This window comes from Urocampus carinirostris, chromosome 5 (assembly GCF_059441175.1).
Source record: "Urocampus carinirostris isolate Australia breed hairy pipefish chromosome 5, RoL_Ucar_1.0, whole genome shotgun sequence".
In the NCBI taxonomy this organism is placed as follows: Eukaryota; Metazoa; Chordata; class Actinopteri; order Syngnathiformes; family Syngnathidae; genus Urocampus; species Urocampus carinirostris.
The window spans coordinates 29,180,833-29,193,710 of NC_142353.1; the positions used below are offsets into that span (position 1 = coordinate 29,180,833).

The window sequence follows — 12,878 nt, forward strand, 5'->3', positions numbered from 1 at the left end:
TGAATTCAAATTGATTATTTTAATTTATTCTTAAATTAATGTGATTTATGGTTGATCTGATGGACTTTGATGATCTGAATGAAAAGTTGTTTAAAATATATCGATAAATAAACAGTTACTATAGTGACTTCATACTTAAGTTTTCATTGAGTCCTTTTTTACTTTCACCCAAGTAATTATTTGGATGACTACTTTTTACTTCTACTTGAGTAATATTCATCTGAAGTAACAGTACTTTTACTTGAGTAAAATCTGTGCATATGGTCCTACAAAGTACAACTCAACACTGCTAGGGTAACACTGTCTGAAGCGCAACTCTGAGTGAGAATTTCTCCCTTGTTCACAGAATTTATGGTCAATGTGTTCTGAATTTTGGCCTTTTTATTTTGGGGCATGCATGAGGACATTTTTAAACTTAATTAATTTCTAAAAATAAATAGCAGTGGAAGTGTATAAACCATCTTGTTTTATATTTTTATAATAGATAATATAATAGACAATTCCATCAATTCAGTTTTGAAACATTTAAAATTAACTCCGAAATCCAATTTTGTAGGCACTAAATCTCATTATTCATATTGGATAACTTGTAAAAGGTTTTTTTGCCTGCCATTTGATTTGTGTAATGAAACTTTTTGCAGGTATAAAAATGGAAATAATACAGCCATTATATGTGCAATGTTGACATGAACACAGCACCCATTAAAACACAATACTGAGCACTATAAAACTAAGCTATTCATGAAAAATTAGGAAGATATTACACCTGTTTTATTCTATGGCTATGTAAGTCTTAAAATGCCCAATCATCTTCAGCAAATACAAATCACCTGAAAGTCATGTGATCATGTCGGCTTTCTGATCATGTGATATCAACATACCAATTGTAACCCATTTTTGAATGACCATCATATATGATGCATCTTTTAAGACATGTGCATGATTTGATCAGTTCCCCAGACAAATTTTATCATTCAACCAGTACACATTTTTTCCCAATGGATTGCAGTAAGTGGGACCAGCTCAGTAGCTTGGGCGCTCGCTCTGGAACTGGAACGTCACAGGTTCAAGCCTTGGCTGAGTCATACCTATGACTTAAAACACATTGCCTCCCTGCTTGGTGCTCAGCATTAGGGATTAGATTTGGGTGGGTTTGTTCACCTAATGACTAGTAAAATAATCCGGAAAAAGACACAAAAAAAGAAGAATGAATCATGTCAATTTGGGGGAGTGGCTGGAGAGCGCCTACTTGCTTTGCTGCGCATCAAGCCCAACTGCAATCATAAGCTACATACTGATGTACCATTTTTATAGAAACTTTTCAATTGTATATTTTACATGCATGTGCATCTAAAAAGTTCCAAGATCAGGAAGATAGCCACAGAACACATAGATGTTGGAGGTGCACAAGTATGCGTTAAAGCGGGGTAGCGGGAGTAAAGGAGCAGGCACTTGCCTACATGTCATATCAGTTTAACACACACACACACACACACACACACACACACACGCACACACAAGATCCTAACTCAGTGCCACGGCAAGTCTAAAGTAAAATTCCATTTGAGTTTCTACTAAAATATTTAGCAGGGATGCCCCAGGCCACCACTTTAAAGGCACTTAGAGCAAGTCAAACCAATGTCAACATTGTTTTAAAAGGTGGTGTAGTTAACCGAGCTGTAATGCAAAACCATGAACTAAACGGGTGCATGTTTGAACACAATGATACATTATAGGTGATTAATTCAATAGCTGTGCACTTTTTCACAGTTTCGGTCAAAATTTGTCACAGAACCTATATTTTTGAGAGTTTTGTCTTTAAATAAACGAACGACGTGTTGCTGTTAAAAATGCAAAATACATAATAAAATTTATTACAGTAAAAGCTTAGAAGGAAAACATATCAAATTGGCAGCACGGCGGTGCAGTCGTCTAAATAATACCTCTATATTATGATATTATTTTCATTTTACCAGTCTTTCATTAGGGCAGCACAGTGGCAGAGTGTTTAGCGCATGTGCGGCACAGTTCTGAGGTCATGAGATTGAACCTCCTGTGTGGAGTTTGCATGTTCTTCCCGTGCTTGCGTGGGTTTCCCCCGGGCACTGCGGTTTCCTCCCACATTCCAAAGACATGCATGTCAGGTTAATGGGCCGGTCCAAATTGTCCCTGGGTGTGAATGAGCAAGCGAATTGTCTGTCCCTGTGTGCCCCGCAACTGGCTGGCAACTAGTTCAGGTTGTCCCCTGCCAACTGCCAGAGGATGGCTGGGATGGGCTCCAGCACCCCCGCGACCCTACTGAGGATAAGCGGTGCAGATAATGGATGGACGAATCAAATTCAAAAGATGCATCAGATAAAAAAAAAAAACCTTAACTCATTTGATGACGGATGTTTGTCTAAAATAGAAAGTGCCGGTTATAGTAAATTTTTGCCATTTTTACTCATTTTTTAAGGCATACAGAAAATGTGGTTTCTGTAGGGTATATCAAAAGAAGGCTTCGACCCTCATCTTTAATTAGAAAAAAAAGTATATTTCTAGCTTTTACACACTGCTTAGTTTCTTGAAAATACTCGTTTCCAAGAAAACTTTTGAGACAAACGTATTTTTGTGTTAGGATGGATTTTGGCAGAACTCTCACTTCTGTTTTTTTTTTTTTTTTTTTTTTTTTTTTTTTTGCATTTGTAATACCTCCGATATCTAAACAATGCTTTCCACTTTGCTTGCAATGTAATATTTTATTATTTTATTGCAAGAACACTGAACTTATGCATGACCAATGCATGAACATTGCAATAACCTTTCAGCGCCCGATGTTTCTGATGACGTGATCACGCAATTTAGGTCACTCCAGGGACGCCCACACACTCTCAAATGCTGGAAATAGGAAGCACAGCAACACGAGGAAGTGAGAGCTCCTCGGTGTGAGGACAAAGATCTGATCAAAGCCACTCCTGCCATTTAGTGGTGATTTATCATGAAAAAAACCATCCCCATATCCTTGATACTTACTGATTAGTAGTGCTAAAAAGTAGTTTTGCATTCTAGTACTCAATGACTGTTCTTCTGATAACATATTTATGCGTTATGACGGATACATTTTGAAAAAAAGTGGGTCTTGAGCCTCCTCTTAAGAATATCAAGGGTCCCTGCAGAACTGATGTCGTCTAGCAGACCGGTTCATAGTTGAGGACCAAAGTGGCTGAATAATACCTGACCAGAAGTTTTGATACTTATCCTTTGGGAACCGTTAACAAACTGCTGCCATTGGTTCTTAAGGACCACGAGGACTGATACAATAAAAGCAAATCAGATAATAAAAATGACCAAAGACCATTGGGACATTTGAAAACTAGTCGGTGAACCGTGAAAAGTACCTTTCAATCAACCCTGAAAGTACAGGGAGCCAAAGTCATTTATATCAATAATTGCAATTAAGCAAGAAACAACATTTATTCTTTCTATATCATGGCAAGAAAATGTTTGGGCATGAATGGATACATCAAACTTCTACTGTAGCTAGGTTTGCACATCTCTGATGACCTTCCCATGAGCTCAGGAAAAACAACCGGAACGAGAAGCTGCTGGTGTCATTTTACATAAGTACAGTGGAGAGCATAATGACAATGGCATGTCGATGTGATATGAAAACCTTGTAGGCAGTAATCAACACATCCCAGAAAATCATTGTGCTACCGCAGCAGAGACAGCATCATTATTAGGGACCTATCTCACCCCGGCCACAATCTCTTTCACCTGCTACCTTGTGGCAGACAGTACAGGTCCCTTAAAACAAAGATTAAGAGGCTCAGAGACAATTTCTTCACCAAAGCCATAAGAGCCCAAAACAAGCGCACAAAACTGATAAAAAAAAAAATCCAGCTTATAAACAGAAACATGTTCATATCTTATTCTTTATTTGTATTTTTGCTGTTAATTTTTTTAATCCATTTTCTGATGTGTAAATAATTTAATCCAGTCTGCAACCACTACCCTCTAAATAATACCTCTATATTATGATATTATTTTCATTTTACCATTCTTTCATTAGGGCAGCACGGTGGAAGAGTGGTTAGCGCATGTGCGGCACAGTTCCGAGGGCATGAGATCAAACCTCCTGTGCAGAGTTTGCATGTTCTCCTGGTGCTTGCGTGGGTTTCCTCAGGGCACTCTGGTTTCCTCCCACATTCCAAAAACATGCATTTCAGATAAATTGGCCAGTCTCAATTGTCCCTAAGTGTGAATGAACGAGCGTATTATCCATCCCTGTGTGCCCTGCAATTGACTGGCAACCGGTTCAGGGTGTCCCCTGCACAATGCCCGAAGATACATGGGATGGGCTCCAGCACCCCCGCTACCCTACTGAGGATAAGCGGTGCAGATAATGGATGGATGAAGTCTTTCATTACAAGATTACCCTAAATTGCCACATCTAATCTCGTTGAGAACAATGTGCACGATATTCTTATCCATGGCAATTGAGAAAATTCTAATGGTAAATTGAAAACGCCAACACAGTCTATTTATGGAAATTGCTGTCATTTAGTGCCAAATAGTGAAAGTATTGAAGGCTCAATACAGAACCTTCAATTTGGCATGTATTGTAAACAGGCTCCTTACCTTCAAAAGATTATCTGCGTTAGGGTATCCTCTCGATGAAATAAGGACCGAAACAAGCAAACACTGTCATCTTCGGTCAATCAGTCCAAAATGACTATTTAAGACACACTGTTGCAGATAAATTTTAAATCTGAACCATGTTTACTTGAACAAGCGAAACACTGACCCCGTTGCGCTTTTGCGTTTTAGAGAATTATGCTTTTAAATTGCCGTTGACAACAACAGCTCCGTCTCATGGATCGAAAAATAAAAGCTGCCTCGGTGCATGATTTCTTTCCTGTAAATGACAATGTATTAATATATAACAAGATAAATAATTTTGGTTAATATTTTTTTTTCATAATATCCCGTCCCGTTGCTTTTTGTTATTGTTATTTCCGGCTTCTTCTGCGTCCGTGACAACAACCCGGAAGTACTTTTGGGATTACTTCTGCTTTGGGGAATAGCTCATTTTGAAAATAGACCGGAGAAACAACTTTACAGACAGGGGAAATACTGGTAATGAGATTTGAAATTTTGAATGTAAATATATTTATTTCAAACAGTTTTCATTATTCATAAAAACACTTTCAAAGTTAATTCCGTTACACAACAATAATAGATATTCATTTTACCGGAAGCGCCCTGTGTATCGGTGACAATGGAACATCCCAGCTCAGTACACAGAAGGAGGCAAACTCAAGACTTGCGATTAAAACAACACATTCCTCTAGTTTGATTTTAATCACGATGTCATTTCTTTATCTTTTGGGTAATACAGTATTAACTAATAAGTGAGAGGCTGGAGTACTCAGGTAAGATATCTGATTTAATGTCAAACAAACTCGACAAACTGAGTCGTCGGCGGGAAATGATTTCTTATTACTGACATCTATAATTAAAATTTCGTTAACCATTATAAGTATAATACATCAAAATCCATAGTTTCTAACCTTCGTTTATCAAATATTATTATTTATGTACATAAGTTAAAGCCGTAATATTTTCACAGTAGGCAATGGAGAGCCGAACTCCTGTCTTTCAAATCTCTGGGATCAAACATCGTGAAAAGAAGTTGGCTTTGCTGCAAGGAATCCATCAATTGAGAGGAAAATATGTTGGAGGTTCTGTAAGTATTATACAAACGGAAACCAGTGAAATGTCTCCAGACATGTAAAATATGCAAAATGCCATAAAAATACAGTCTTACATGGGCCACGTGACCTTTATAACAGCCGCCACGTTGGATTACCAACAGTAAAGTCATGTTTATTTGTGACGCCCTTAATCACAAGGAGTCTCAAAGGACTGCACACACCACAGACTTTTGCAAACTATAGACCATGATTACACCAATCTAAACCCTACACAAGGGCAAGGAAAAACTCAAAAGCCTCAGCATGAGGAAAATTAAGAAACTTTGAGAAGGGACCACACATGAGTTAATCCCCCTTCCTGGAGGACCAGGCTCCAATTGATATTGCATCAACAAACAATACAATTCAAAATAAATGCATAACAAAAAAAAAACCGAAATGATAAGGATTACCAGGTTGCAATTAAAGTAGTATAACAAACAACGCAGAGACATTGTCAACATGAAATATAGGTCATTCATAAACTATAGAATATAAATGTGTTTTAAGCCTAGATTTAAACCGTTCCACTGTTGTTGCAGACCGAAATTTTAGAGGGCAGAGCATTCCATGGCACCGTGGCTCGAATGAAGAACCCTCCTGAACTTTCAGGTCTCTTCTTGGCTCTTGGGATCACGAGTTGACCAGCATTTTCTAAGTAAAGGCTCTGGACAGGAACATAGGGGGAAATTAAATCTGAAAGATATGAGGGAGCAAGTCCATGCATGATTTTGTATAATACAAACAGAACCTTAAAATTACATTTTAAGTTGACAGAGAGCCATTGCATAGAAAGAGTTTGCATTTGATGTCATTGAAAACAATTGGTGATTTTTTTTTTTCAACAACAAGATTAAACGTGGCGTCCCTGGATAATCCTGTAATAGATGACTTACAAGATAAAATTAATGTTAAGGTTTTTTTAGGGCGAATAAGCAAATATTTACAAAGTAGTTCTTTTAAACTGGCGTAAGTTGTACGTCCAGTGTAATAATACTGCAATGAAAACAGCCCATGAACGTTAGCAATATTGTGCCGTAATAAAGAATATGATATGGACATGCATTTTTCTTTATACTTAGGGAAGCTATTTTTCACAATCACGTTTGGTTCTTTAGGGTGGTGATGGCCCCTAGGGAATAAACTGTCTCTGAGCTAGTTAGCCTTTGATCTGCCAGTAAGCACAAGTCCAAAGAAGTGGTGGCCGCGGTGAAAGAGGTCATCCTGGAAGGGGATTACCACTTGTGAGGCCTCTTCTCAAGGTTTCTTATTTTCCTAGTGAGGTTTTGAGTTTTTCTCTTTCCCGCATATTGGTTTAAGGTCAGGGGATGGTGTAATTGTAACCTGTGCAGTCCTTTGAGCCGTTTTGGGATAACGGCTATACAAATAAATTTGACTTGACTAATGTGATCAAACGAGAGATTACTGACAAACTACGATAAAAAATGGCTATCAAACATGTTTTAAGACTTCAAATAAAGCAACCTCTAGTTTACCTGTGTTTGTTTGGATCAATTAGTTTCAGGGATGTTCACAGTGATTAAAAATTACTGTAAGTCTACTATTATTGTTTTTGCTTTGCATGTATTGTAAAACTTAACTTACCAGTCCAGGAACTAAACGATTACTGTTTATCTCAATTGATTTTGCTTCTTTCACGCAGAAACTAAAAAACTAAGTCTCAAGAATTCTATAAGATAGAAGCTTGTTGAAGCTGTACAGGTTTGGTAATCTTATTGAGTATGGTGTCCGGGTATGAAATTGCAGATAAAACCCCGGGATCCAATGAAGACTTGTCTTTTTCATAAATAGTTGTTAATTACCCTCTGCTTTCCCTCATATCTAGTCCTCAAAACCTTGTCTAAACTTACACAATACGTTGGACGATTTATAGTTGCATCTTCTTAAATTTTCGCCTGTATTGTATTTCTATTTGGCGGTTACTTAAAAAATCACGTGACCCCCCAAGCCCTTATACTAACTGCAATTCTTAGCATTAGGGACCCATAGTTTTTGCTACACATGCACAATTTTTGAGTAGCCACTAACATTAGCTATGTTTAAATGCTAACACCATCAAACTTGCTTTTAGTTCAAAGGTTTTAATTGACTCTTATGTTTTGCAGCTTACTTCTGTGTAGTGAGATTTATATTGTCAACTAAATTGACAATCAACTTAATACTTGGGCTACATTTTTTTCGTATGTCAGTCTTGTCAATGTGGGACATCAAAATGTTCCTGCTTTTAATCATTATAAATAGATATCCTAAGTGTCCGTGTTGAGCAAGGGTCCCCAACCTTTTTCAAGCTGAGAGTTACTTTTTGCTACTAATTAGCTATGATACGAATTTCTAAAAAAGCAATTTAGCAGGATGACTTGCTAAATAGTTCTAAAGTTAGCTTGATAGTTATCTATAAAGGGAAACCGATAAAAGACTAAAAGAGGGCTAGATAGCTAGCTCAAAGAGTGAAGAGCCAACTAAATAGCCAAACAGAAGGTTAAAAATTAGCTAGATGGCTAGCTAGAAACAAGGCCAAAATTCAGCTTGATAACTAGCCAAAAATGTAAAATGTTAGCTAGATATCATGCAAACATGTAAAAAACTAGCTAGATAGCTTGCGAAGTAGGTAAAAGGGTAGGATGATAGCTAGCTAAAAGGTAGCCAGATACGTAGCTTAAAAACCTGCACATTGTTTGCTCATTGGCTTAATGAAACCCATAAATTTACTTTTTTTTCCATTGTATTTTTTTGTAAGATACATAAATAAAAGATAAATAAAAAAGTCTTTAATAAATACATTCTCATTCTATTCTCTTAATGAATTGCTAAAAAATAATTATCAATACTTCAACAGATTTTTTTTTTGTCCATGAAGCCCATAAACTGTATTTATTTGAATTTTTTAAAAATCAATTCATCATGTTATTTCGATGTTGTTACTATGTTTTTACCAGGTTAATTATCAAAAATTATGGTTATATCCACTCCGTCAACTAATAAAAAATCCTTTTACTAGAAGACCACTATGACCCAGCACTGGAGAGCTATTTTCAGCACAGGTCGGGGGCACCTCAACTGTTCTTAGGGGACCACGTTGGAGACCCCTGTTGTAGAGCATCTTTGACCTGAATGTATTTTTCCTCCTTAGGTTTATCACCACGCTTGTACCCATTTAATAATCCCTCAAGTTTTGTCCAGTGAGAAATGTTTGGCTTCTTGGGCTGCAGGTTGGTGATAATGATAGTGAATAAAATTTGTTAATCTATTTTTACATTGTTTCTGATTGTGAAAACAAATGCCACATTGTCTGGAATAAACAAAAGGCGCTGTCCATGCACTTTATTAAAATTTCCCATTACTATTTTTTTTATATTTGAGGCAATACATTATTGTGACTTATAAGTTTGGACGGGGGTCAGGAGCCGAATGCGACCCTTAAGCGCTAACAAGTCGCTCCCTGGCGTTTTTCCAAAAATGTTTACAAATTGAAAAAGATGGGGGAGGCAAATATATATATTAATATTTTTTTGGTTGAAGGGCCAACATGACAAAAACATTTTTAACTTTTTCCTATGCTATAAAAATGGGGGTGTAACTACCGTAATTGTTAATGAGACAGGTGAGTAGATCAGCCGGAACAAGTTTACAGGTGCGAAGCAACGGGGTTGACTGCAGCTCTCTAACTAGTATTGGGTTGTAGAAAAACACAGTATACAAACGCAGCAAAGTCATATTGTGACGTAAAGTTGTGCCTCTCAGGCTTGAACTCCTGCCTCAGAATTTAGCTCTAATTCAAAACTCTGGGGCTGCTCTCTTCCGCTTGTTTTCCTCTCCTGTCTCGTGTTGGAAGAGCTGTGCAAGCCCAAGCTCCGCCCCTTTAAAAAGTGAAGCCCGCAGCTGTAATTGGTCATGTACCCCAAAAGTAAAAATAGAAAAAAAAACTGCACAGAAATCAAACTTAAACGGTATTAATGTGATTTTATTCACGTTGCCTTTTTAAAGGTTTTATTGCACTCTTTGTTGCCCTGAGAAGGGCCACATATAAACGTTCCACTTTGGTTTTTTTAATCCTCAAATTACATTCAAGATGGGATTTCTTTATAGCAATTTTAAAAGTGTTTTCAAATCAATGAGTAATACTCTAATTCATTGATGTTATGATGTTAAACTTGAAGTGGAATCCTGAAAGCGTAGTCACGTGGCATCATTCTCCACTGAATGCGCTGCATCCAACATAGTCATTCTGATATTGGGCTAATATAGATACATACAGCATGTTTTGCATTCATTATACAAGGCTTCAAATTTTTTTGCGGCGCTTGGCAATGTTTTTCTTTAGTCCGATTTGGCTCTTTCAAAATTTTTAGTTGAGATAAAAGCATTTCTTATCTTCATGGCTCTCGGATAAGTTTAGAACGTTACTCACACACTTTTGTGGTACTTGGTATGAATATATATTTATGTATTGTGATTTTAATGCTTGTCTTTTACCAGGGAAGTGGGTTGTCACACCCAACTACATCCTGGACAGTGTTACAAATGGTTCTTGGCTTCCTGAAGAGCCTTATGAGGTGGCTTTCCCAGGAGATCCTACCTTCCATCCTGTTAGACACTGGAGAGAGAAAGTTACCAGTGGAGCAATAACAGGAGCCTTCCAAAACTGGAGGGTTCTTCTTGTTTTCCAAAATTCTTCCCGCTCACTCATGTTTAAACGGTTAGTTAGATAGCATCCTAATACATTTAGTATGCAGTACATTCATCAAGTTGCATTTTAAATGCTATGTCCTCAGGGTCCTGGAAGCTGGTAGTGCTACTGTATACAGCTATCCTCCTCCGTGTCACAAGTCTATCACTCACGTTTTAGCCAAGCCCTTCACACAGGATTCAAGTTCTTACAATGCACCTTGCTTCCCTGTAAACTACATTGTGCAGTACCTCTATGAGGTTAGTCAAATCAGCTTAATTGACGCAATACTTTCACCTTTATAGCTCATAACCTGTTATCTGGATTACTTGTAGTCTTAAAAATAATTCAGGAATCCATTGTTCTATTTGGGTTTAGGCTCCGAGCTTCAATATTTCTGGTTGTCAACATTTTAAAAATAAGTAAATTGGGAGTCGGCATTCCACTAGTACAGGGTTTTTTTTTTGTTTTGTTTTTGTTTGTTGTTTTTTATGATGGAGAGCGCGCTGCCCTATAATTTGAGGCAAAATTTGACAAAAATGCAAAGCCAGGTCACCAGACAAAAGCTAATTTTATTTCACTGTGTGATCTGATGATTTCATAAAATCTATGAGATAATAATAATGATAATAAGAGCCAGTGTCCCATATGAATATAAAAGTACCACTTCAACTATGTCGCAGTCATTTAAGAGTGTTGAGGCTCATTTTTGATCTAAATAATTGTTTTAAAACAGGGTACGAGCAAATTTATTTTGTAAAGATGTCACAAAATACTGCTAATGAGGATACCAACGTATTCTATCTTCAGTGCAGATGGCACTGGGTGAGTAGGACGAGTGCGTTCGCTGTGTGTATAGTTGCTCCCATTCTTACCAATCACCAAATCAAATTTCTCTAGGTACTTTGCTAGAGCTTCTGGGTATTTAAAGTTAGTTATGTGGCTTTTCATCATTGTCAACAATGAAAGAGCGATTTTCAGCCAAAACTGGTTCTGTTGGTTTGACACATTGACTGTAAATTGTAGCTAAAATTGTGTCTTGTATATACTGGACTAAATTCCTCTAAAAGTCTGTATGGTCACGGCTTCACACGTCCGTAAGTTACAATTCATTAAGTTAATGCGTAAATTCTATATCATCTCCAAGCCATATGTTACTCATGAATAGAGCCACATATGTCTCGCGAGCCATAGTTTCCTGACCCCTGCACTAGTGGCATCTTCCGACTCCATGTGCTTATTTTTGCTAGCCAACATTTGAAAGAGCTTTCACCTTTGATTCTTACATTAGTTGCCAGATAGTCCAATTATTTGAGCACACTCTTGTTATGGGAGTTATTAGAGAGACGGTGTTTCACTTTGCTCTACTCTTTTTGTCCCTTCCAGCCAGTCCCAAATATCCAAATCCACTATTTTTAATCTATGGATAAGGCGAACAGTAATGATCAGTGATCACACGTAGCTCGCATGGCCAAGTAGTTAAGAGCCTCGCCTGCCATCACTAGCTGTACTACAGGGGTTGACAACCTTTTTGAAACTTAAGAGCTACTTTTTTGTCACTAATAAGCTCAAGGAGCTGCAAATTTGAATTGCATTTCTAAAATAATATTTGTTTTTACAATGTTATGTCACTACCAGGTTATTATCATTAGAAGTAGGGTTAAAAGTGGCTTGGTCAACCCTTAAAATATATGCCTTGTATAAGGGCACTAGGTTATTTACATGTATAAATGATAATCTAATTTAAAAATAATTCTGGATGTTTTTATCTTGTATTTAAAGATACTGATCTTCTTAATGATTCCTCATGTCTGTTGAAGATCAAACTGCCTAGAAATCTCACTGATGAGCTACAGGTCCGTCACGCCATCGACCCACTGCAATTTGCTTACCAGGAGAAGGTGGGAGTGGAGGATGCTATATTATACATGTTACACCGATCCCTCTCTCACCTGGATAGGGCGAAGGGGGCTGTGAGGATTACATTTTTGGACTTCTCTAGTGCCTTCAATACCATACAGCCTCTGCTACTGAGTAGGAAATTGACAGAGATGGGAGTTAGCTCACACCTTGTAGAATGGATTACTGACTACCTGACAGGCAGACCGCAGTATGTGAAACAGGGGGGCTGTACATCGGACACCGTGGTTAGCAGCACAGGATCTCCGCAGGGGACCGTTCTCTCTCCGTTCCTATTCATTCAATATACATCGGACTTTAAGTACAACTCTGAGTCCTGCCATGTGCAAAAGTTTGCCGATGACACTGCGATCGTGGGATGTATCAGAAACGGGCAGGAGGAGGAGTACAGGAAATTGATTCAGGACTTTGTCCGATGGAGCGACGCAAACCACCTGCACCTAAACACCACCAAGACCAGAGAGATGGTGGTGGACTTCAGGAGAACCAGAACTCACCCGGTTCCTGTAACCATCAAGGGAGAATGTGTAGAATTT

General features: G+C 37.8%; 1 protein-coding gene across 2 annotated transcripts in view; it reads left to right on the plus strand.

Moving 5' to 3' along the window:
* Positions 1 to 5,047: 5,047 nt before the first annotated feature.
* The window catches only part of slf1 (SMC5/6 complex localization factor 1), a 41,072-nt gene continuing 33,241 nt past the window's right edge, over positions 5,048 to 12,878 (plus strand). The window contains exons 1-5 of one of the 2 annotated variants that reach the window (XM_088336396.1): positions 5,048 to 5,142; positions 5,612 to 5,728; positions 8,887 to 8,965; positions 10,233 to 10,452; positions 10,529 to 10,682. In XM_088336396.1, the coding sequence (XP_088192522.1) occupies positions 5,618 to 5,728; positions 8,887 to 8,965; positions 10,233 to 10,452; positions 10,529 to 10,682 (564 nt within the window). In that variant the 5' untranslated portion in view covers positions 5,048 to 5,142; positions 5,612 to 5,617. Of the gene's footprint in view, positions 5,143 to 5,260; positions 5,415 to 5,611; positions 5,729 to 8,886; positions 8,966 to 10,232; positions 10,453 to 10,528; positions 10,683 to 12,878 lie in introns of those variants that run through there. The other variant, XM_088336395.1, reaches the window with a different exon arrangement.